Genomic DNA, 24,710 nt, shown 5'->3' on the forward strand with positions numbered 1-24,710 from the left:
TCCTTCCAGTTTTTCTCTGCACAGAAAACGAAGAAAGCCTCGAACAAAACGTCTGGTAATTCATCAGAGAACACGACCCTCTGCTCCGACGACGGAGAAGGCGCCCCCGGCTGCCCCTCCCCCACCAACTCCGCCATCCGCGTCCTGTTGTCGATTTTCCAGCTATTTTGAACATAATGATAAATTGTTTTTCATTTTCTTCCATCTACAGAAATTGTTGCTAAATAACGTTGTTTGCCGCGTCCCCCGTGGCTGCAGCGCCAATGATGCACAGCTTCTGCCATTACTCACAGGGCACAGCAGTGGCGGGATGGCGCAGCCCACATTGTCTTTTTGAACCTGCCTGGCATCTAGCACTGCCACTGCCCATTGCTGCCAACGCTGCAGGTTCGGTTCAGCTGGAGGTCTTCATAACTGAATCTGCAACAATGTCGCCATCTGGTGGCCTGAGGCCGTATGACGAGACCATCAGAGCAGCCGCCTTAAAGGGGGACTCTAATTATAGTGCCTTGGAAAACGATTCACTCCCATTATCTTCTCACTTCACAGATACTTGTACTTTGTGTCAGTCGATCACAAAAAATCCCAATAAAGTACAAAATTACGTTTTTGAGTTTAACGTGAAAATTTTTTGGAAAAGTTCAAGGGGTGTGAATACTTCTTCAAGGCACTGTATATATGACACAGTAATTAAGGACTTGGAGCAGAGTCCCCACTTCTCGTCTCTGCTCCGTGACTCCAGCTCAGCTGCGTCGCCTACTGGAGTCTCCTACCTCATGAGGCTGCTGATCTGTTTCTCCACCATGCTTTACCCTGCACCAGTGATAATTAGCACCAGCATATGAGGCTGGAATCCGGGACGGGGACTAAAGAATTGCCTAGAATGAGTGCCATCCTGACCTTGTGCTGCTGAGGGTTTGTTACAATGTATCAGTCGCACCACACATCTCTATGCTGGGGTCCAGGCTGAAGGCTCTTCCATAAACTGACACACTGTAACAAAGTGCAGGTGTGTGAGCAGGCATTGATTCTCTGGCTGTAGAAAAGGATGTCAGTCACTGACAACAAGCAGAAGTCTTGAAAATGGTGAGTAATTGCAATATAAGATTTTGCAAAGTTGCAATTTATTTACAGCGTCCTGAATTTCTGCTTCGCGTCACTTTTCGGGGGGAATCGGCTGCAAACCGTAACCGGCGCTGATATCAGCCAGATGTGAACAATGGCGCGGTGACGAGGTGGCGACATCTGGACCGCGCTCACCGGGAGCAAGAAGATGTGTCACCACGAGTGATCCTCATCATCCGCCCGGTCACAATACAGCGAGACGACCACCCGCGCCGCACAGGGACAGCGCCATCCGCCACACTGAACAGTCATTGTGCTCCGACCACCATGGGGGATCATCAGCCGCTCGCTTCGTCCTCGTACGCTATAGCGATCCCTCTGCGACCCTCCACGGCCTTCACAACCGGCGTCTCCCCTAGAGCCTTGTCCAGTCCCTGCCAGCTCCGCGACGACAGGAAGGAGGCTGCAGAAGAAAGCGGAAGAGGTCACAGGTACTACAAGTACCACAATGCAACGCGGCACCATCTGACATCAATACCAAGTAAGAACCTGGAGAATTATAAATGCAGCTCTGGCTGTGAGTGGAGTATAAGCCATAGTAAAACTACAATTATAAATGCAGCTCTGGCTGTGACTGGAGTATAACATAGTAAACCACATAACTATAAATGCAGCTGTGGTTAGCATGGAGCATATCACATGATAAATCTGCAAAATGAATGCAGCTCTAGTTGTAACTGGAGTATAAGACATTACAAAACAGCACAATTATAAATGCAGCTGTGGTCGTGACTGGAGTATGAGACATGATGAAATGTTAGCATTGTGAATGCAGCTCAGGTTGTGACTGGAGTGTATGACAAGGTGTAATTGTAAATCAAAATATTACTTAGGGGATTGTAAACTAGAGATTTAAAGGGGAAGTCCATCCAAGAGAACTCGGGCAGTCACAACACAATCTGCAGGCTTTTATGATGGATTCCTTGTTTGGACGCCCGTTACCTGCAGGCCCCAGCTCTGCCACGGAGGTGTTACTGTTCCTGTGCACCAGGGTGGCGATGGGCTCCTCCGCCGACGCCTCCTCCGCCCTTGATGAGAACCGAAAAGACCTCAGCTCCCCTGTGATCAAGGAAACATCTGTCCGGTCCGCGTCTTCGGGGTTAATCTCTGGGAACATCACGTGAGCTGCACCGCCTATAACGCAATCACAAGAACACAAGATATGCATGAACAGCTGCTTTACACTGCAGCCTTGCTCCATTACAACACTGGTGGCCCATGACCGCCGCTGTCTCGCTCCCCGAGCGGGCACAGGTGCAGCAAGTGGTCCGGACCGACTTGCCCTCCTCTACCCACCAGCAGCATGCCCGACCGCCGGCGCCCCGCGCTGTCTCCTCTGCCGCAGACTAAACTTCCCTCTAAGACCTTCCAGCTCTGCTTCTTGGGCGCACGCTCTGCAGCTCTTAAAGGGCCAGCACATGTGCACCCAGTCAATGGCTGGTCGCTGCTGGATACCCTATGGGTATAGTCCTAGTGAAGGTGTCTGTTTACCGCACAGACCCTTTGCTGCCTCCCTGACCTCAGACTAGTTTTATGGAGTCACATGTACTGTGTCTGCTCTGACCGCTGCCTGCTTCCTGACTACGACTATCCTCTGCTTTTTTGGTGCTTTGCACCGATGTCTCTGATCCCCGGGAGTCGGCAGTCGACTACCCTGGGATTACTCTAAGAGGGAGCAGCCTGGTGTTTCCCCTGCAGCGAAGTCCAGATCCCTTTATAGGGGGTTAAAGGGTGAAACCCGCGGACCACCAGGATAACGCCCTGAGGTCTAGCCCAAAGTCAAGCCATTTGGTTGGCACAATGCACCTATGCCCTGTGACTCCAGCCTGGCTGCATTGTCTATTGGAGCCTCAGGTAGTCTGAGCACCTATGGCCTTCAGAGCCCCCTTTAGCGTCGCTCACCCCTTGCCCTTTGTTTCCCCATTTCCTCTACATACCTGGAAGTATTTCCCGGAAGTCAGTGATGCATCGGCCGCCCCACTCCCGCGCCGGGTTACAGGCCACCTCCATCTCATCCGGGGTGATGATTGGCCGGTAGAAGTCAGAAGAGTCGAGCAGGGAGTTTTCGGGACAGGCCACCAGCACAAAGACGTCCACCTCCGGGAAGTTGGCGAGCTTGGCCGGGTTCAGCTTCCCCATAGACAGCAGGTAACTCTTCTTACCGGCGCGGTGGAGAAGGGCCTTCAGGTGGGACAGTGCGGAGAGATAGTCTGAGACCCCCAGGGTGCCCACCAGTATACCCACCACCTGGGCATCCCGCGCCTTCTCGATCAGGTAGAAGCGTTTCATGAGCGCTCGGTTGACGTGGACGCCTTCCCTCCTGGACTCGTTGGTCACTGGGTTGAAGCTGAAGAAGGTGCAGTGCGGCCAGGTCAGCAGGAGGTTAGTGAGCGCCGCTCCTTCTCCACCCACGTAGAAGAAGTTGTAGCCGTCCGGCCAGAGACCGGGGTCAGGAGAGAACTTCCTGCCAAACTTATAGACTTCACCAGCAGAGGGCGCCTCGTTCAACCAGGACAGAGTAGAAAAGACTACGCGGGAATAAATGGGGGCAAAACGCATGTCCAGCTCACCTGCGGGCACAAGAGCAGCGCGTTTAGGGCATGCAAACCAAAAGAGACGCTTATTTAATCATTAGGTCAAGGGCGACACCTGCAGGCAGCAGGAGGTACAGCACCAAAACAGTACAATCACAGACGAGAGTGACACCTGCAGGCAGCAGGAGGTACAGCATCAAAACCAGTACAATCACAGACGAGAGTGACACCTGCAGGCAGCAGGAGGTACAGCATCAAAACCAGTACAATCACAGACGAGAGTGACACCTGCAGGCAGCAGGAGGTACAGCATCAAAACCAGTACAATCACAGACGAGAGTGACACCTGTAGGCAGCAGGAGGTACAGCACCAAAAGCAGTACAATCACAGACAAGAGCGACACCTGCAGGCAGCAGGAGGTACAGCACCAAAACAGTACAATCACAGACGAGAGTGACACCTGCAGGCAGCAGGAGGTACAGCATCAAAACCAGTACAATCACAGACAAGAGCGACACCTGCAGGCAGCAGGGGGTACAGCACCAAAACCAGTACAATCACAGACGAGAGCGACACCTGCAGGCAGCAGGGGGTACAGCACCAAAACCAGTACAATCACAGACGAGAGCGACACCTGCAGGCAGCAGGAGGTACAGCACCAAAACCAGTACAATCACAGACGAGAGCGACACCTGTAGGCAGCAGGAGGTACAGCACCAAAACAGTACAATCACAGACAATGTTTACAGAGTCCACAGCTGTGGGGCATTATATGCACATAGGGCACTACTGGGGCCTGAATGGGGATAATTGGGGCATCAAAGGCGGCATTAACACTGAGAGAAGCTGTGGTCCGGAGTCGTCATGGTGACTCCCATCAGAGGAGACATCCCCTGTAAGTCGCTGAGTGTGGGCCCCAACAGGGTTATTAATTACTGTGTTTTGTAATGTGCGCAATCTATTACCCCCTCCCCCCGGTGTCAGGACTGGAGCTCGTGATGGCCGCTGCGGAGACGTTGCGGTCCGGCGCAGACTTACCGAGAATGTGATCATACACGACATCGCTGAGCACCACGACTGGAGAGTCTCTCTCAGGGAACAGGTTCCGGAACGCCTCTGTACAGAGATCCACATTCACAGCTTTACGTCCAAAAGCGTATGTGACAGGCAGCCGCCGACACGGGCTGAGACAGGCCTGCCCATAATGTACCAGCGCGTCCGCTCCGACGTGTTCCGCCGCCACCTCGTCCACACAGCAGCTGCAACACAATGACATTAAGAAGAGGAAAAGTGAATATTAAATGTATCCGATCCTGGGAAAGCTGGGTGACAACCATCTTTCTCAGGGTCCTGATCTGTCCGAATCTACAGCACAATGGGCCTGCTTCCGGGTGACAACTGCTGTGCGAGAGGAAATGGCGGCCATATTGGCGAGACATGATGCCGCTCACCTGCCGTAAGACGTGTCTCCCAGGATGTAGATCTTGGCTCCGGTGGCGTCCTCCAGTCTTCTGGCTATAGGGACAGAGCAGCCGAGGAGATCGTCCGGAAACTGCAGAGCCACCTGGGACGAGAGAAGACGAAGTTAAAGGGCCGGCGCCCGGACCTAAGAGGCTTAAAAGGGTCCTCCAACACTTTACTGATCTCAGGACAGGTCACTGGTATCTGATCGGTGGGGTCCGAGACCCGGGACCCCCGCCAGCACTCCTGAGAGCGCCGCGGCCTTCTCGCCGCTCACCCAGCACAGCGCCGTACATTGTATAGTGGCCGTGCTCGGTATCACACTCTGTCCCATTCAGCACCTAGGCCACGTGACCGATGAACGCGACGTCACTGGCCTAGGAAATCCGTGACAAGGCCGCAACGCCACTGCCTTCTCAAACAGCAGATCGGCGGGGGTCCCAGGTGTCAGACCCCACCGATCCGATGACCTACGCTGAGGATAGATCAAAAGTTATTGTGACATCATGAAGTTCTGCAACTCTGTGAAAGTATCACATGATAACCAATTCAAGATCTGCTTGCTGTCACTGAATAGGAACATTTATGTTTACCTCCAGGGTATAAAAAAAAAAAAGGCAGCTGGCGGTTTGTTCCAATGTATCGGTGCAGATGAGAGCTATAAAGTCAGACAGCAGAGATGAGTTTAGTTCACAGGAGATTGTCTCCACCGACACAGTGCAGCAAACCTTCAGCTGTGAGTCGGACACTGGCTCCTCCCACAACGTAATAAGGAGAAATGAAGGGGGACGCCCCCCCGACCCAGGAACACGGCAGTAGCAGAATAACCATATAACGGTGCCCCCGTAATCCGGAGGGCCCCGCGCTGATGGCGGAGCATCCGATGTTCTGGACATCACCGGCCGGGCCCCTCATGGTGGTCACTGACCTTTCTTGCTCCCTTCTCCTTAATGAAGTCGATGGTCTTTGGAATTTCGTAAACATCGTCCAGCACTGTGTCCGCGGTGACCGCCGCGCTCGGCTCCGGGGGACTCAGCTCTCGGTGGATGACATCTGCCCCATCGCTGCTGAACAGAGCGCTCGTCATCTCGCTGCCGCAGTCAGGATCTGCCGAGAACACAGAGACCCTGTCAACCTGTAGGGCGCCTGGCTGACAGCAGCACAGAGGATTTCAGGGGAGAAGGGTACTGGCAGGGAGTTACATAGTGAAAGTAGAAGGGGGCCCCCAGCAGCACAGAAGATTTCAGGGGAGAAGGGTACTGCTGATTGTATGGGAGGTCACTGGCAGGGAGTGACATAGTGAAAGTAGAAGGGACCCCCAGCAGCACAGAGGATTTCAGGAGAGGGCTGTGCGGGGTAAGGATAACCTGAGCACACCATCAGCATTTAGTTACCTCCTCTATAAGGCAGCGGGAGCTCCACCATTACACGGGTCCGTCCATCACCAGGAATGAAGCACACTGACAGCAGAGCAGCCGCCACATGGAGACCCCGGAACTCTCCGCGCCACCTCCAACATGGCCGCCCGCCGCCAGCGGAAGACAGGGGCACGTAACGTCATGACGTCATCACAACGGCCTGAATGAGCAGCTGAGGGGCAGGTAACGGCGGCGACTTCAGTGATACATTGTAACTACCCCCAGCTCTGATACATTGTGACCCCTCTTCACAGTGATACATTGTAACTACCCCCAGCTCTGATACATTGTGACCCCCTTCACAGTGATACATTGTAACTACCCCCAGCTCTGATACATTGTGACCCCCCCCTTCACAGTGATACATTGTAACTACCCCAGCTCTGATACATTGTGACCCCCTCCACAGTGATACATTGTAACTACCCCCAGCTCTGATACATTGTGACCCCCTCCACAGTGATACATTGTGACCCCCCTTCACAGTGATACATTGTGACCCCCTCCACAGTGATACATTGTGACCCCCTCCACAGTGATACATTGTGACCCCCTCCACAGTGATACATTGTGACCCCCTCCACAGTGATACATTGTAACTACCCCCAGCTCTGATACATTGTGACCCCCCCCTTCACAGTGATACATTGTAACTACCCCAGCTCTGATACATTGTGACCCCCTCCACAGTGATACATTGTAACTACCCCCAGCTCTGATACATTGTAACTACCCCCAGCTCTGATACAATGTATCACTGTGGAGGGGGGGTCACAATGTATAAGAGCTGGGGGTAGTTACAATGTATCACTGTGGAGGGGGGGATCACAATGTATCAGAGCTGGGGGTAGTTACAATGTATCACTGTGGAGGGGGGGTCACAATGTATAAGAGCTGGGGGTAGTTACAATGTATCACTGTGGAGGGGGGATCACAATGTATCACTGTAAAGAGGGGTCACAATGTATCAGAGCTGGGGGTAGTTACAATGTATCACTGTGAAGGGGGTAACAATGTATCAGAGCTGGGGGTAGTTACAATGTATCACTGTGGAGGGGGGGGGTCACAATGTAACTACCCCCAGCTCTGATACATTGTGACCCCTCTTTACAGTGATACATTGTGATCCCCCCCCTCCACAGTGATACATTGTAACTACCCCCAGCTCTGATACATTGTGACCCCCCCTTCACAGTGATACATTGTAACTACCCCCAGCTCTGAGACATTGTGACCCCCCTTTCACAGTGATACATTGTAACTACCCCCAGCTCTGATACATTGTGACCCCCCCTTCACAGTGATACATTGTAACTACCCCAGCTCTGATACATTGTGATTTACCACCATACCCTCCAGAACTGTGATACACTGTAACCCCTAACATCCTCCAGTCTGCTCTCAGCCTCCTCCCCTCAAAGGCCTCATGCACACGACCGTTGTTTTATTCTGTGTCCGTTGTTCCGTTTTTCGTGACTTTCAAAACTCGGCTAATGCACCGTTTGTCATCCGCGTCCGTGATCCGTGGTTCCAGTCCGTCAAAAAAATATAACCTGTCCTATTTTTTTCACGGAAAACGGTTCACAAACCCATTCAAGTCAATGGGACCGTGAAAAAACGCGGAGGCACACAAGATTGTCATCCGCGTCCAGGTCCGTTTTTTTCCTATCAATTGCATGGCAAACTTGACTTAGACTTTTTTTTACTTTCCTTCATGTCTGGTGGTCCTCCAAAAATACAGGAAGACACACGGAAACAAAAACGGAAACGGATCACGAAACAACGGAACCCCATTTTGCGGAACGGAACACAACAACGGTCGTGTGCATGAGGCCAAACTGTAATACATTGTAACCGCTAATTCCCCCCCAATCTGTTACATTGTAAAGACGTTCATTGTCCAGCATGTCAGGAAGGGACAGCCTCGCCATTTCACCGCAGGATCCGGGGGGAGTCTGTGTCCGGATCCACATGATGCAGCGTATATGGCCGGTGTGGACGTACCCTCATGGTGATGGCACCATAAGTAACCACTACCCCCATGATGTATTTTAACCACTTATGTGCACACACCCTCCGCCTTTATAATTATCTGCGTTTGTTCTTAAAGGGGTCCTCTCACTTCAGTAAGTGGCACTTATCATGTAGAGGAAGTTAATACAAGCCACTTACTAATGTATTCGCTGGCTGGATTCATTTTTCCATCACATTATACACTGCTCGTTTCCATGGTTACAGACCACCCTGCAATCCATCAGTGGTGGTCGTGCTTGCACAGTATAGGATAAAGCACCGGCCCATGTGCGCTCCCACGGTCCCGGCCACCAGGGAGGCTGATGCTTTTTCCTATATTGTGCAAGCACGACCACCACTGATGGATTGCAGGGTGGTCTGTAACCATGGAAACGAGCTGTGTATAATGGGCCCGGTGTTAGAATGTGACTGAATTGGACGTTCCGTGCAGCGATCGGCTGATATCACGCGGTTTGGCCGCAGTTTTTTTTTGGGGCACAAACATTTCTGCAGCAGACATTGGAAAGCGTCATCTCATCAAGTATCGGTACTGGATGGGCGCCCTCCGACGCGTTCCCCGCTCTGATCAGCTGTTTTTTCCAGGTCATCTCTGGTTGTGCGTCAGTCATGGATCCGGCGTCCACCGCCTCCCTGCGCTCGGTAGAGAATCACGCACAGCTGGTGCTGCAGCAGATGGAGAAGATGAGGCGACAGCTGGAGTTCTGCGACCTGCACCTCCACGTCGGGCCGGTGGTTTTCGGGGCACATAAGCTGGTGCTGGCCGCGAGCAGCCCTTACTTTGCAGCTCTGCTGTCTGGCGGTCTGAAGGAGTCGTCGGGTGACGTGGTGCGGATTCAGGAGGTGGAACCCGCCATCTTCCAGCTGCTGCTAGACTTTATTTACTCCGGTAAGTGGATTATCCCATCATCTCTGCTGCATGAACAACCTGCATATATACAGGTGTAGCAGAGCTGAGCATGTCATTATAGGTGTAGCAGAGCTGAGTATGTCATTATAGGTGTAGCAGAGCTGAGTATGTCATTATAGGTGTAGCAGGGCTGAGTATGTCATTATAGGTGTAGCAGGGCTGAGTATGTCACTATAGGTGTAGCAGGGCTGAGCATGTCATTATAGGTGTATCAGAGCTGAGTATGTCACTATAGGTGTAGCAGAGCTGAGCATGTCATTATAGGTGTAGCAGAGCTGAGCATGTCATTATAGGTGTAGCAGGGCTGAGCATGTCATTATAGGTGTAGCAGAGCTGAGCATGTCATTATAGGTGTAGCAGAGCTGAGCATGTCATTATAGGTGTATCAGAGCTGAGTATGTCATTATAGGTGTAGCAGAGCTGAGCATGTCATTATAGGTGTAGCAGAGCTGAGTATGTCATTATAGGTGTTGCAGGGCTGAGCATGTCATTATAGGTGTAGCAGAGCTGAGCATGTCATTATAGGTGTATCAGAGCTGAGCATGTCATTATAGGTGTAGCAGGCTGAGCATGTCATTATAGGTGTAGCAGAGCTGAGTATGTCATTATAGGTGTAGTATAGCTGAGTATGTCATTATAGGTGTAGCAGGGTTGAGTATGTCATTATAGGTGTAGCAGAGTCGAGTATGTCACTATAGGTGTAGCAGGGCTGAGCATGTCACTATAGGTGTAGCAGGGCTGAGCATGTCATTATAGGTGTAGCAGGGCTGAGTATGTCATTATAGGTGTAGCAGGGCTGAGTATGTCATTATAGGTGTAGTATAGCTGAGTATGTCATTATAGGTGTAGCAGGGCTGAGTATGTCACTATAGGTGTAGCAGGGCTGAGTATGTCACTATAGGTGTAGCAGGGCTGAGTATGTCACTATAGGTGTAGCAGGGCTGAGTATGTCACTATAGGTGTAGCAGGGCTGAGTATGTCACTATAGGTGTAGCAGGGCTGAGTATGTCACTATAGGTGTAGCAGGGCTGAGTATGTCACTATAGGTTTAGCAGGGCTGAGTATGTCACTATAGGTTTAGCAGGGCTGAGTATGTCATTATAGGTGTAGCAGAGCTGAGTATGTCATTAAAGGTGTAGCAGGGCTGAGCATGTCACTATAGGTGTAGCAGGGCTGAGCATGTCATTATAGGTGTAGCAGGGCTGAGCATGTCACTATAGGTGTAGCAGGGCTGAGCATGTCACTATAGGTGTAGCAGAGTCGAGTATGTCATTAAAGGTGTAGCAGGGCTGAGCATGTCACTATAGGTGTAGCAGGGTTGAGTATGTCATTATAGGTGTAGCAGGGCTGAGCATGTCACTATAGGTGTAGCAGGGCTGAGCATGTCACTATAGGTGTAGCAGGGCTGAGCATGTCACTATAGGTGTAGCAGGGCTGAGCATGTCATTATAGGTGTAGCAGGGCTGAGTATGTCATTATAGGTGTAGCAGGGCTGAGTATGTCATTATAGGTGTAGCAGAGCTGAGTATGTCATTATAGGTGTAGCAGGGCTGAGCATGTCATTATAGGTGTAGCAGAGCTGTGTATGTCATTATAGGTGTAGCAGTGCTGAGTATGTCATTATAGGTGTAGCAGAGCTGAGTATGTCATTATAGGTGTAGCAGGGCTGAGCATGTCATTATAGGTGTAGCAGAGCTGAGTATGTCATTATAGGTGTAGCAGGGCTGAGCATGTCATTATAGGTGTAGCAGGGCTGAGTATGTCATTATAGGTGTAGCAGGGCTGAGCATGTCATTATAGGTGTAGCAGAGCTGTGTATGTCATTATAGGTGTAGCAGTGCTGAGTATGTCATTATAGGTGTAGCAGAGCTGAGTATGTCATTATAGGTGTAGCAGGGCTGAGCATGTCATTATAGGTGTAGCAGAGCTGAGTATGTCATTATAGGTGTAGCAGGGCTGAGCATGTCATTATAGGTGTAGCAGGGCTGAGTATGTCATTATAGGTGTAGCAGGGCTGAGTATGTCATTATAGGTGTAGCAGAGCTGAGTATGTCATTATAGGTGTAGCAGGGCTGAGTATGTCACTATAGGTGTAGCAGGCTGAGCATGTCATTATAGGTGTAGCAGAGCTGAGCATGTCACTATAGGTGTAGCAGAGCTGAGTATGTCATTAAAGGTGTAGCAGGGCTGAGTATGTCATTATAGGTGTAGCAGAGCTGAGTATGTCATTATAGGTGTAGCATGGCTGAGTATGTCATTATAGGTGTAGCAGAGCTGAGCATGTCATTATAGGTGTAGCAGGGCTGAGTATGTCATTATAGGTGTAGCAGAGCTGAGTATGTCATTATAGGTGTAGTATAGCTGAGTATGTCATTATAGGTGTAGCAGGGCTGAGCATGTCATTATAGGTGTAGCAGAGCTGTGTATGTCATTATAGGTGTAGCAGTGCTGAGTATGTCATTATAGGTGTAGCAGAGCTGAGTATGTCATTATAGGTGTAGCAGGGCTGAGCATGTCATTACAGGTGTAGCAGAGCTGAGCATGTCATTAATTGCCTAATTATACTGTCACCATAAGAGCAGACGATGTATAGATGTCAGCGGACGCTGTTTCCTTTACTTGGTTGCAGTGTCCTCCATCTTCTGCGTGATGATGTAAATGGCTTCTTAGCTATTTCTGTTTCTGGTAAAGCTGGGTGGCAGCCATATTGGATGTCACGCAGTTTCCCAGATACAGAGAAGACATGAGGCTCATATATTGTGGATCTTATTTTTTTGGGCCCAGGCTCGGTCCTCATCAGTCCAGAGACTGTGCAAGAACTGATGACGGCGGCCGACATGTTGCAGCTGAACCACGTGGTGGCGCTGTGTTGCGATTTCTTAAAGGAGCAGATCGTGCCCGGCAATTGCATTGGCTTCTTTCAGTTCTCGGAGCAGCTGGCGTGTCAGCCCCTGCTAGAATTCACCGAGAGCTACATCCACGCTCATTTCCCTGAGGTGCAACAGGGGGACGAATTCCAGGAGCTGACGAAGGAGCAGCTGATCCGCCTCTTGCGCAGTGAGGAGTTGTGCATTGAAGACGAGCATCAGGTGTTCGCAGCCGCCATGTCCTGGCTCCAGAAAGACACCACGACACGGAAAAGGCATGTGGTCGAGGTCCTGGAGCCCGTGCGCTTCTCTTTGCTTCCACCTCAGCGGCTCCAGAAGAACATTGAAGGTAAGAACGGTCTCGGCTCACCGCGCCCTCCGACAGGAGCGCCTCCTAGTCCTGACTATTTGCTTCCGTGTTACAGAAGTGACAGATTTCAGCCTGCGGGTGGCGCTGCAGACACTTCTGAGGGAATACTGTGAGCCCAACCTGTCCCCTAAAGATAAGAAGCTCTGCAGCTTCCTCCAGCCCTCGCGCGTCCGACCGCGCAGGAAAGCGCGCAAATTCCTCTATGCTATAGGTAAAGGTCAGGACCATGGACCAGGGGTAATACTGGAATCCTGGATATGGTAACAGGTGGACCTTCTGCCATACAGGGGGATACATCCGGCTGCAGGGTGGACGGTGGAGCGACAGCAGGGCGCTGAGCTGCGTGGAGAGGTTCGATACGTTCAGTCAGTACTGGAGCACCGTGTCCTCCCTGCACCAGGCACGTAGCGGGATGAGTGCGGCCGTCCTGGAGGGCCGGATCTACGTGGTCGGAGGTACGTAACACGCTGCCCCTCCTCTCAGTCTATTGAATGGATTTCACACCACCTAAGTTTCCAATAGACCATGCACTGAAGGTGGAGTTATGTCCACTGTGTCTTAAAGGAGCAGAACTACAGTGTAAAGTATGGAGGAAAAACAGAGCAATGGGTGGATTTCCAACTATCATGGACTCCAATAGAGTAAATTAATGAAAATAACACGAGTAGTGCAGTGAGGACTGACACTTTACAGACAGACGGGCATGTATATACACAGGGCAGAGTTCTGTACCACGCAGGGTGTGTGAAGGGGTGGTCCGTGGCACCTGTGGACTCTATAGAGCTGATGTTTTGTGTTTCGCCTGCAGGGGAGAAGGACTCCATGATCTTTGACTGTGTGGAGTGCTACGACCCCGTGTGTAAGCAGTGGACAGCAGTTCCCTCCATGAATCAGCCACGTTGTGGTCTGGGGGTCACTTCCTGCCATGGTGCCATCTACGCCATGGGTGAGTGCCGCTCCTATGATAAGTCACTGTATCTGTATCACAGCTGGAGACGATAGAATCTCTCCTCGTCTGTCCCCGCAGGCGGCTGGGTGGGCGCAGAGATTGGAAACGGCATCGAGCGGTATTCACCAGAGGACAACACCTGGCAGATAGTGGGGCACATGTCCCTGCCCAGATATAACTTTGCTTGTTGCGAGAGACAAGGTGAGTGGCGCAGTTATCTCATCCCCATTGTAATAATTCTATGTGCTCGAAGTATAATATATAAAACTCTAGTGTTCTATTCCTGAACGTCATTAGAGTCTAGTAGTGCCCCCCGGTGGTCAATCATTGGGGTGACAATTTATACAGGGAGAGGGGAGTATCCCCAAAATTCCAAACAAAGAATGCATCTGACTGACTGATCCTGAGTTACATCCTGTATTATACTCCAGAGCTGCACTCACTATTCTGCTGGTGCAGTCACTGTGTACATACATTACTTATCCTGTACTGATCCTGAGTTACATCCTGTATTATACTCCAGAGCTGCACTCACTATTCTGCTGGTGCAGTCACTGTGTACATACATTACTTATCCTGCACTGATCCTGAGTTACATCCTGTATTATACTCCAGAGCTGCACTCACTATTCTGCTGGTGCAGTCACTGTGTACATACATTACTTATCCTGTACTGATCCGGAGTTACATCCTGTATTATACTCCAGAGCTGCACTCACTATACTGCTGGTACAGTCACTGTGTACATACATTACTTATCCTGTACTGATCCTGAGTTACATCCTGTATTATACTCCAGAGCTGCACTCACTATTCTGCTGGTGCAGTCACTGTGTACAAACATTACATTACTTATCCTGCACTGATCCTGAGTTACATCCTGTATTATACTCCAGAGCTGCACTCACTATTCTGCTGGTGCAGTCACTGTGTACATACATTACTTATCCTGTACTGATCCTGAGTTACATCCTGTATTATACTCCAGAGCTGCACTCACTATTCTGCTGGTGCAGTCACTGTGTACATACATTACTTATCCTGTACTGGTCCTGAGTTATATCCTGTATTACACTTCAGAGCTGCACTCACTATTCTGCTGGTGCAGTCACTGTGTCCATACATTACTTATCCTGTACTGATCCTGAGTTACATCCTGTATTATACTCCAGAGCTGCACTCACTATTCTGCTGGTGCAGTCACTGTGTACATACATTACTTATCCTGTACTGATCCTGAGTTACTTCCTGTATTATACTCCACAGCTGCACTCACTATTCTGCTGGTGCAGTCACTGTGTACATACATTACTTATCCTGTACTGATCCTGAGTTACATCCTGTATTATACTCCAGAGCTGCACTCACTATTCTGCTGGTGCAGTCACTGTGTACATACATTACTTATCCTGTACTGATCCTGAGTTACATCCTGTATTATACTCCAGAGCTGCACTCACTATTCTGCTGGTGCAGTCACTGTGCACATACATTACTGATCCTCTATTATATATGATGTCTGTGTTGTGATGCAGGAACCTTCTCTTTTAGGGCTGATCTATGTCGTCGGGGGTATTAGCTATGAGGGGACAGAACTTTCTTCTGCTGAAGTGTTTGATCCCATTGCCAAGCGCTGGACATCACTCCCTCCTATGGGGACCCGCAGGGCGTATCTGGGTGTAGCCTCGCTAAACGACTGCCTGTACGCGGTGGGCGGCTGGAATGAGCAGCAGGACGCTCTGAACACGGCGGAGAAGTTTTCTTTTGAGGAGGTAATTCATTGTCTTATGAAACATCTTTGCACTTTGTATTATCTTCTGCTCTCCAAAGCCTGTTTTCAATATCTCTGCTTGTTATCAGTGAATAGACGTGACATTCAGAGGCCTTCTCACAGCTGTGGGTTTGTCAGGCTACATGCACACGGCCTTTATGTAACAGCCGGCCACTTTCAGCACCAATGAAGGTCTCTGGGGCTATTCACATGGCCAGTGACTATCAGCCGTCAAAAAATAGGACATGTCCTATTTTTGGCCGTTTTCATGACCAGATGGACCCCATTGACATCAGTTGGGTCCATCTAGAACAATATAGTCTTTTAGGGGTTAAAAAAAGTACTTGCCTCAACCACTTACACGTGTCGCTCCTCTCTTGATGGAAAAGGACCTGTACTCAGCGTGAGGATGTCAAGAGAGGAGGGACCGTAAAGCAAACAATTGCAGCTGGGGGCCACTATGTGTACTGAGGGCACTGCAGGGGTTAGGAAATTCATCCGTTTTTCATGGGTATTTTTAACGCCATGAAAAACTGATGCAAAACGTCCATTAAAAACGGACAGATGGCCAGAAAATCTATGGAAAAATTGTTGAAAAATAGCCAGCCGTTTTTAACGGAGGTTTTTTCCCTGTGGTGTGCATGTAGCCTTACATGGATCCAGCCTAGACACTTCTCTCCTGACAGATACAGTTTGCCCGCAGTGATACATTGTAACAAACTCCCAGGGCAGGAGCATTTCCTTCAGTTCTCACTCCTTGTTTTCCTTGCTTTGTAGGAGACGTGGGTGGAGGTGGCGCCGATGAGGACCCCGAGAGCGGGCGTCTCTGTGATCAGTGTGAACGGGCTGCTGTACGCCGCGGGGGGGAGGGCCAGCGTGCAGAATTTCGCAGCCCCGGTGACGACTGATTCTGTTGAGGTTTATAACCCGCACACAGACTCCTGGACGGAGATGGGCAGCATGATAACCAGCCGCTGTGAGGGGACCCTGGCCGTCCTGTAAGTACTGGCTGATGACGGAGCCTGGCGGTTTATTATTGGGTGCAGACAAGAGTCCCTGCCCGTGCAAGGTGCACTTAATGGTTTGCCAGCTGGACAACCCGTTCCTGGCAGCTGCCCATGGGGCCTATGTGAGAAGTGCAGCGTAACGACACAGCTGGCACCAAAGCTTATCGTAGTGCGGGAGCGGCCGAGGACAGTCACTTATAGAAGGTCTACAAGCACTGGATATGCGGTGATTGTGGGGGCAGGGAGGTCCCTGTAATTCCTGTCACTACCTGATAGCAATAGACTGCATAGGAGGACTGCAGCTCCACCAGCTGCAGTGTAAAGCATGGGGGTATGGACAGAGCACCAGATGGGAGGTGGGCCTTCATCCTACCTCAGACTGCAGTGGACAGTGCGGATACAAGTCACTGATCCGAGCGGAAGATCGGGCGTTGGCGTCTGCTCGAAGGTTGTACCATAAGGGACGTGTCTGCGGTTTTTGGAGCAGTTTTGCCGCAGATCTCGCCGCTGCCTTTGCTGGTTCTGTAGGACGCTGCTGTTTTTCTGCACGAGAATCAATCCGTGTAATCCGCCACGTGTGCAGGTCGCCCAGCGAAGCTTCTCTGTGCCGTCAGCACGGACGCACAATGGACAATCCCTGAGGAGGAGGAGTGCGACCTGGAGTCTGGGTAAGGGGCGGCCGCGGGAGGATTTCTGCAGTGCGACGGGGCTTTCACTTTTTCTTTCTTTTTTCACAATGTGTATTTTATGGTTTGTTTGTTTTTGAAAGTTGTGCATTTTTGTACAGGAAAGTATCTGATGTCACTGATGAAAAAAGCAATAAAAAATAAAAAAAAGCAATGGAAAGAGAAAGAGAGCAAAAAGTGCCAGAGCCGTTACAACATAGCCCCGGGGTAGGGGATGCGTCTGACCTCTGGGGCCCCTGCCAATCACGATAACAGGGGCCCTGTGTTTTTACCACCATGCCGAGTGCAAGCGGCCCCACAGAGATGAATGGGGTGACAGCGTGTGTGTGTCTGAGGCTCCATTCGGATGGCGGAACACGGGGCCCCGGCCTTGGACCGGTGGGACCCCCAGCAGTCAGACGCTTATTCCAGTCTATCATGAACCCCCAACTATCGGAACGACATATCCAGGCTGCAGCAATGCCCCCTCCCCCGCACACCTCCTGGAAGATTTATTAGATCTCGGGGGGGGGGGGGGGGGGGGGCGCCAAAACATCCGCAAACGTGTGATACATGGGTCTAGTTACTTATAAATCCGCAGTTCTCACCTGCAGGCGCCTGCAATGTACAAGTATAATGCATGTGAGTATAGATCACGGGTTTGCAGAAATCTTGGCGCCCGCCGGTTGCTGCCACGTTTTTGGCTCCGCCGTCAGACTAGATTGGAACCTGCACATTTATTCTTATTTCTGAGGCAGCCATCTAGGTTGCTATGGGCAACGGCTCCAGTTTTAATAAATCCCCATCAATAGACACTGGGGAACGTTGATTGAAACCTGTTAAACTTTATTTACAAGGACGTGGACAGAAAAAGTGAACGTGGATCACGTGAAAACATGATGTCTTCTACTCCAGTCACATCCAGAGCTGCATTCAAAATGCAGTCATGCATGGTGAGAGATGTAGCATCACACTGGATGCATTATGGGGCGTACTGAACCCAGGTTTAACTCTTCATATTCTGAATAGAACAGCTGGAACCCCTGAGATTCTGCTGGTCGGTATTTTGCATCAGTAAAACCAGAAGTGGAACCTACAGAGAAACGGTAGAACAGAAATATCTGTCCTGGTTTGTGCTTTGGACCCACTCCTGGTTTTGCCTTACAAATACTGACCATGAGAAAGAGGCCGTAGATCCATACGGTTCCGGTCCAGTAGCCCTGGGGGCGGTCGGGTCCTACCAGTAACATCCAGCACACAGACAATTAAGCGCTGCTACAATCTGCTCATCTGGTTGCAAACGTCCTTCACGGGGATTGTTGGTGCAGCTTTGGCTGTGACTGGAGCCTGATACAGATGTAATTCAGGACCAGTTTGGCTGTAATCCTCCGTTGGACACGCAGCATGGCATCAGCACGGTGATTTCCACACGACGATCCGCCCCGAACACAGGGTTTATTTTGGACTTTGATTTTTCAGTGATTTTTCTGGGTAAACGGCCGAGAGCCACAATGTGACCAAGATGGCGCAGGTCGTCACCAGGAACGAAGCGGCTCTCAGAAAGCTGAGCCAAACCGGGTAAGGAGGGAGCATCCCAACCCCCCCGACTGCGCCCATGAGCATCCCGCCAATCACAGTCACCCCCGCCACGGAGATATTGTCCGAGCCAATCAGAGACATCCACGCAACCAAGGGAAGGAGCGCGCCCAGGCCGAGGTTCAGCGAGTCCGGTCGGATCGGGCTGTTTTCAGGAACAGAAATGCCCCAGCGAATCCCACCGTAAAATGACAGGAGGCAGTTGGCAGCGGCGAGCTGAAGGAAGGCCATTTCTGGGTAATAATAACCCCCCAGACACATGGTGAGGGGAGCGACCACCACGGGGAGCAGTCCGGTAACGCTCAGGTACACGGCCGGCCTCGGCGTCTGGCGCAGCTCCTGGCGGTAACTCTGCAGCGTCTGGTTGAACTCCTCGTCTTCGGGGTTTCTTCTCCTCTTGTGGAGCGAGCAGGAAGTGTGCAGTCCGCGGGCGAGGAGGAGCGGAGAGCGCTGAGGGCAGGGGAGGGCGAGGACAGCCGGGGCTCGCGTCCTCCAGGTCACCGCCTCATGCGACCACTGCCTGCACACCGGAGCCGCCATCTTACATAACTGAAAAATAAGAGGCCAGGGTCAGGTACGGGCACAACACAGACACATGGTCACAATCGCTAAGCAAAACGTGCCCAAAAGTGTCGCGGGACGTGGCTGGCAAACTGCAAAAACTAAGCATTTCATGACACTATGTTTCGGTGCTTTACTCTGAGATTTTAGCTTGCTGTCAGTGAATGGAAACATTTTTACATCCAGACCCAGTACGGCTCACACAGCTGAGGGTTTGTTACAGTGTTATCAGTGTAGATAATCCTCTGTCAGCTAAGTAGAGCACAAGCACAAATCTCTCTCTTCAGTTCTGTGCTCCAGGCCGACAGCTCTGCACTGATACACTGTAACAAACCATCACCTGCATAAGCAGGATTCAGCGGGGCTCAGTGCTGAGAGAAATCAGTAAATATAACGCCATAGAGGACGACCGTCTCATAGCCGTCACCGGTACAAAGCCTCCAGGTTGTTATGGGTAACAGCTTATTATTTATATATATATATTACACCGCCCCCCCCCCCCCCACACACATCCGTTATACCTGCAGGGCCGTAGGCCGACACCTCACACCCAGACGCAGCATCGCGCAGCTCCGGCACCTGGTGACGAAGAAAGGACAGAGTATAAGAGGCAGGCACTTCTGTAGATACGTCATCATCATCTATAATGGATGGGAGGAGCTACGAGTATAATCATACACTGGTCTCGTCACATGACCACCGGAGTTATAATCATACACTGGTCTCGTCACATGACCACCGGAGTTATAATCATACACTGGTCTCGTCACATGACCACAAGAGTTATAATCATACACTGGTCTCGTCACATGACCACAAGAGTTATAATCATACACTGGTCTCGTCACATGACCACAGGAGTTATAATCATACACTGGTCTCGTCACATGACCACCGGAGATATAATAATACACTGGTCTCGTCACATGACCACCGGAGTTATAATCATACACTGGTCTCGTCACATGACCACAGGAGTTATAATCATACACTGGTCTCGTCACATGACCACAGGAGTTATAATCATACACTGGTCTCGTCACATGACCACAGGAGTTATAATCATACACTGGTCTCGTCACATGACCACAGGAGTTATAATCATACACTGGTCTCGTCACATGACCACAGGAGTTATAATCATACACTGGTCTCGTCACATGACCACAGGAGTTATAATCATACACTGGTCTCGTCACATGACCACAGGAGTTATAATCATACACTGGTCTCGTCACATGACCACAGGAGTTATAATCATACACTGGTCTCGTCACATGACCACAGGAGTTATAATCATACACTGGTCTCGTCACATGACCACCGGAGTTATAATCATACACTGGTCTCGTCACATGACCACAGGAGTTATAATCATACACTGGTCTCGTCACATGACCACAGGAGTTATAATCATACACTGGTCTCGTCACATGACCACAGGAGTTATAATCATACACTGGTCTCGTCACATGACCACAGGAGTTATAATCATACACTGGTCTCGTCACATGACCACAGGAGTTAAGCCTCATTCACATGTCAGTGTTCTCCGCGCACAGCACACGTCCCCATTCATTTTAATGTCAGTCAGTGTTTTTAGCACGGATGCCCGCTCTAACGGATCCATCCCGTCCATTATAGTCTATGGGTCCGTGTAAACCACGGATGCCATTGGTGTTTCACGGATCATTAAGAAGAGATGCTTTGAAAATTATTTTTCAGCTGTGCAGGGTCAGTGAAACACGGATGACACACGGACGCATCACTGACCACCTGCTCACGGATTTGGACACGGACGTGTGAATGAGGCTTTATAATAGCACACTGGTCTCGTCACATGACCACAGGAGTTATAATAATACACTGGGCTCGTAGATCCAGGGCATAGTCGCACTGTAACATACAAGATCCTACATGTGACCAGTAAGTTCAGGGGGTCCCACTGCTGCAGCCCCCACACCAGGACTATGGGGGCTGCCCACCACCACCCCTCACTATAAAGGTCTGTACTCCAACCTCAGTGTGACCCTAGGACACGGAACCTGCAAGGATACAATGTAACACCTACCTCCAGCACTGCTACTGACAGGAAGTGACACAATACCACTTCCTGTGGGCAAAGAAGCAAAAGCGAGTGTGGGCAGATTACTGAGCATGTGCCAAGTGAGGGAGGTGTGTCATGTGAGGGATCTAGCCTGACCAATCAGCAGACCCGCCAGCTGTGTATCTAATCCTACCCTACATGATACAGTCTGCTGAGCTGTGTATCTAATCCTATCCTGTGTGATACCGTCTGCTGAGCTGTGTATCTAATCCTATCCCGTGTGATACTGTCTGCTGAGCTGTGTATCTAATCCTGACCTGTGTGATACCGTCTGCTGAGCTGTGTATCTAATCCTATCCTGTGTGATACAGTCTGCTGAGCTGTGTATCTAATCCTATCCTGTGTGATACCGTCTGCTGAGCTGTGTATCTAATCCTATCCCGTGTGATACTGACTGCTGAGCTGTGTATCTAATCCTATCCCGTGTGATACTGTCTGCTGAGCTGTGTATCTAATCCTGACCTGTGTGATACCGTCTGCTGAGCTGTGTATCTAATCCTATCCTGTGTGATACAGTCTGCTGAACTGTGTATCTAATCCTATCCTGTGTGATACCATCTGCTGAGCTGTGTATCTAATCCTATCCCGTGTGATACTGTCTGCTGAGCTGTGTATCTAATCCTATCATGTGTGATACTGTCTGCAGAGCTGTGTATCTAATCCTGCCCTGTGTGATACTGTCTGCTGAGCTGTGTATCTAATCCTCTCCTGTGTGATACTGTCTGCTGAGCTGTGTATCTAATCCTATCCTGTGTGATACAGCCTGCTGAGCTGTGTATCTAATCCTATCCTGTGTGATACTGTCTGCTGAGCTGTGTATCTAATCCTGTCCTGTGTGATACAGCCTGCTGAGCTGTGTATCTAATCCTGTCCTGTGTGATACAGCCTGCTGAGTTGTGTATCTAATCCTATCATGTGTGATACTGTCTGCTGAGCTGTGTATCTAATCCTATCCTGTGTGATACTGTCTGCTGAGCTGTGTATCTAATCCTGTCATGTGTGATACTGTCTGCTGAGCTGTGTATCTAATCCTATCCTGTGTGATACTGTCTGCTGAGCTGTGTATCTAATCCTATCCTGTGTGATACTGTCTGCTGAGCTGTGTATCTAATCCTCTCCTGTGTGATACTGTCTGCTGAGCTGTGTATCTAATCCTATCCTGTGTGATACTGTCTGCTGAGCTGTGTATCTAATCCTATCCTGTGTGATACTGTCTGCTGAGCTGTGTATCTAATCCTATCCTGTGTGATACTGCCTGCTGAGCTGTGTATCTAATCCTATCCTGTGCGATACTGTCTGCTGAGCTGTGTATCTAATCCTATCCTGTGTGATACTGTCTGCTGAGCTGTGTATCTAATCCTGTCCTGTGTGATACTGTCTGCTGAGCTGTGTATCTAATCCTATCCTGTGTGATACTGTCTGCTGAGCTGTGTATCTAATCCTCTCCTGTGTGATACTGTCTGCTGAGCTGTGTATCTAATCCTATCCTGTGTGATACTGCCTGCTGAGCTGTGTATCTAATCCTATCCTGTGTGATACTGCCTGCTGAGCTGTGTATCTAATCCTATCCTGTGTGATACTGTCTGCTGAGCTATGTATCTAATCCTCTCCTGTGTGATACCGTCTGCTGAGCTGTGTATCTAATCCCATCCTGTGTGATACTGTCTGCTGAGCTGTGTATCTAATCCTCTCCTGTGTGATACTGCCTGCTGAGCTGTGTATCTAATCCTGTCCTGTGTGATACTGTCTGCTGAGCTGTGTATCTAATCCTATTCTATGTGATACTGTCTGCTGAGCTGTGTATCTAATCCTATCCTGTGTGATACTGTCTCCTGAGCTATGTATCTAATCCTGTGATACTGTCTGCTCAGCCCTGTATCTAATCCTGCCCTGTGTGATACTGTCTGCTGAGCTGAGTTTCTAATCCTATCCTGTGTGATACTGTCTGCTGAGCTGTGTATCTAATCCTGTCCTGTGTGATACTGTCTGCTGAGCTGTGTATCTAATCCTATCCTGTGTGATACTGTCTGCTGAGCTGTGTATCTAATCCTATCCTGTGTGATACTGTCTGCTGAGCTGTGTATCTAATCCTGTCCTGTGTGATACTGTCTGCTGAGCTGTGTATCTAATCCTATTCTATGTGATACTGTCTGCTGAGCTGTGTATCTAATCCTATCCTGTGTGATACTGTCTCCTGAGCTATGTATCTAATCCTGTGATACTGTCTGCTCAGCCCTGTATCTAATCCTGCCCTGTGTGATACTGTCTGCTGAGCTGAGTTTCTAATCCTATCCTGTGTGATACTGTCTGCTGAGCTGTGTATCTAATCCTGTCCTGTGTGATACTGTCTGCTGAGCTGTGTATCTAATCCTATCCTGTGTGATACTGTCTGCTGAGCTGTGTATCTAATCCTATCCTGTGTGATACTGTCTGCTGAGCTGTGTATCTAATCCTCTCCTGTGTGATACTGTCTGCTGAGCTGCGTATCTAATCCTATCATGTGTGATACTGACTGCTGAGCTGTGTATCTAATCCTATCCTGTGTGATACTGTCTGCTGAGCTGTGTATCTAATCCTATCCTGTGTGATACTGTCTGCTGAGCTGTGTATCTAATCCTATCATGTGTGATACTGTCTGCTGAGCTGCGTATCTAATCCTATCATGTGTGATACTGACTGCTGAGCTGTGTATCTAATCCTATCCTGTGTGATACTGTCTGCTGAGCTGTGTATCTAATCCTATCCTGTGCGATACTGCCTGCTGAGCTGTGTATCTAATCCTGTCCTGTGTGATACTGTCTGCTGAGCTGTGTATCTAATCCTGTCCTGTGTGATACAGTCTGCTGAGCTGTGTATCTAATCCTATCCTGTGTGATACTGTCTGCTGAGCTGTGTATCTAATCCTATCCGGTGTGATACTGTCTGCTGAGCTGTGTATCTAATCCTATCCTGTGTGATACTGTCTGCTGAGCTGTGTATCTAATCCTGTCCTGTGTGATACTGTCTGCTGAGCTGTGTATCTAATCCTGTCCTGTGTGATACTGTCTGCTGAGCTGTGTATCTAATCCTATCCTTTGTGATACTGTCTGCTGAGCTGTGTATCTAATCCTATCCTGTGTGATACTGTCTGCTGAGCTGTGTATCTAATCCTCTCCTGTGTGATACTGTCTGCTGAGCTGTGTATCTAATCCTCTCCTGTGTGATACTGTCTGCTGAGCTGTGTATCTAATCCTATCATGTGTGATACTGTCTGCTGAGCTGTGTATCTAATCCTATTCGGTGTGATACTGTCTGCTGAGCTGTGTATCTAATCCTATCCTGTGTGATACTGTCTGCT

General features: G+C 49.9%; 3 protein-coding genes across 3 annotated transcripts; 1 reads left to right on the forward strand and 2 right to left on the reverse strand.

Annotated features, from left to right (window-relative positions):
* Window positions 1-1,198: 1,198 nt before the first annotated feature.
* On the reverse strand, window positions 1,199-6,656 carry DPH2 (diphthamide biosynthesis 2). The gene is made up of 7 exons (XM_040408183.1): window positions 6,516-6,656; window positions 6,050-6,228; window positions 5,112-5,224; window positions 4,699-4,919; window positions 3,063-3,695; window positions 2,068-2,259; window positions 1,199-1,528 (listed from the first exon to the last, which is right to left on the reverse strand). The coding sequence occupies exons 1-7, from the start codon at window positions 6,544-6,546 to the stop codon at window positions 1,404-1,406; spliced, it is 1,494 nt and encodes a 497-aa protein (XP_040264117.1). The 5' UTR covers window positions 6,547-6,656; the 3' UTR covers window positions 1,199-1,403.
* A 25-nt stretch (window positions 6,657-6,681) lies between these two features.
* On the forward strand, window positions 6,682-16,973 carry LOC120979423 (intracisternal A particle-promoted polypeptide). Its single transcript, XM_040408178.1, has 9 exons — window positions 6,682-6,718; window positions 9,153-9,459; window positions 12,265-12,696; window positions 12,773-12,928; window positions 13,005-13,172; window positions 13,526-13,663; window positions 13,745-13,867; window positions 15,218-15,438; window positions 16,215-16,973. Exons 2-9 carry the CDS (start codon window positions 9,180-9,182, stop codon window positions 16,437-16,439), a joined length of 1,743 nt encoding a protein of 580 aa, XP_040264112.1. The 5' UTR covers window positions 6,682-6,718; window positions 9,153-9,179; the 3' UTR covers window positions 16,440-16,973.
* Window positions 16,974-17,946: 973 nt separating this feature from the next.
* Window positions 17,947-21,301, reverse strand: TMEM69 (transmembrane protein 69). The gene is made up of 3 exons (XM_040408205.1): window positions 21,286-21,301; window positions 19,788-19,845; window positions 17,947-19,254 (listed from the first exon to the last, which is right to left on the reverse strand). The coding sequence occupies exons 2-3, from the start codon at window positions 19,827-19,829 to the stop codon at window positions 18,565-18,567; spliced, it is 732 nt and encodes a 243-aa protein (XP_040264139.1). The 5' UTR covers window positions 19,830-19,845; window positions 21,286-21,301; the 3' UTR covers window positions 17,947-18,564.
* Window positions 21,302-24,710: the final 3,409 nt, after the last annotated feature.

This window comes from Bufo bufo, chromosome 9 (assembly GCF_905171765.1).
Source record: "Bufo bufo chromosome 9, aBufBuf1.1, whole genome shotgun sequence".
Taxonomy (NCBI): Eukaryota; Metazoa; Chordata; class Amphibia; order Anura; family Bufonidae; genus Bufo; species Bufo bufo.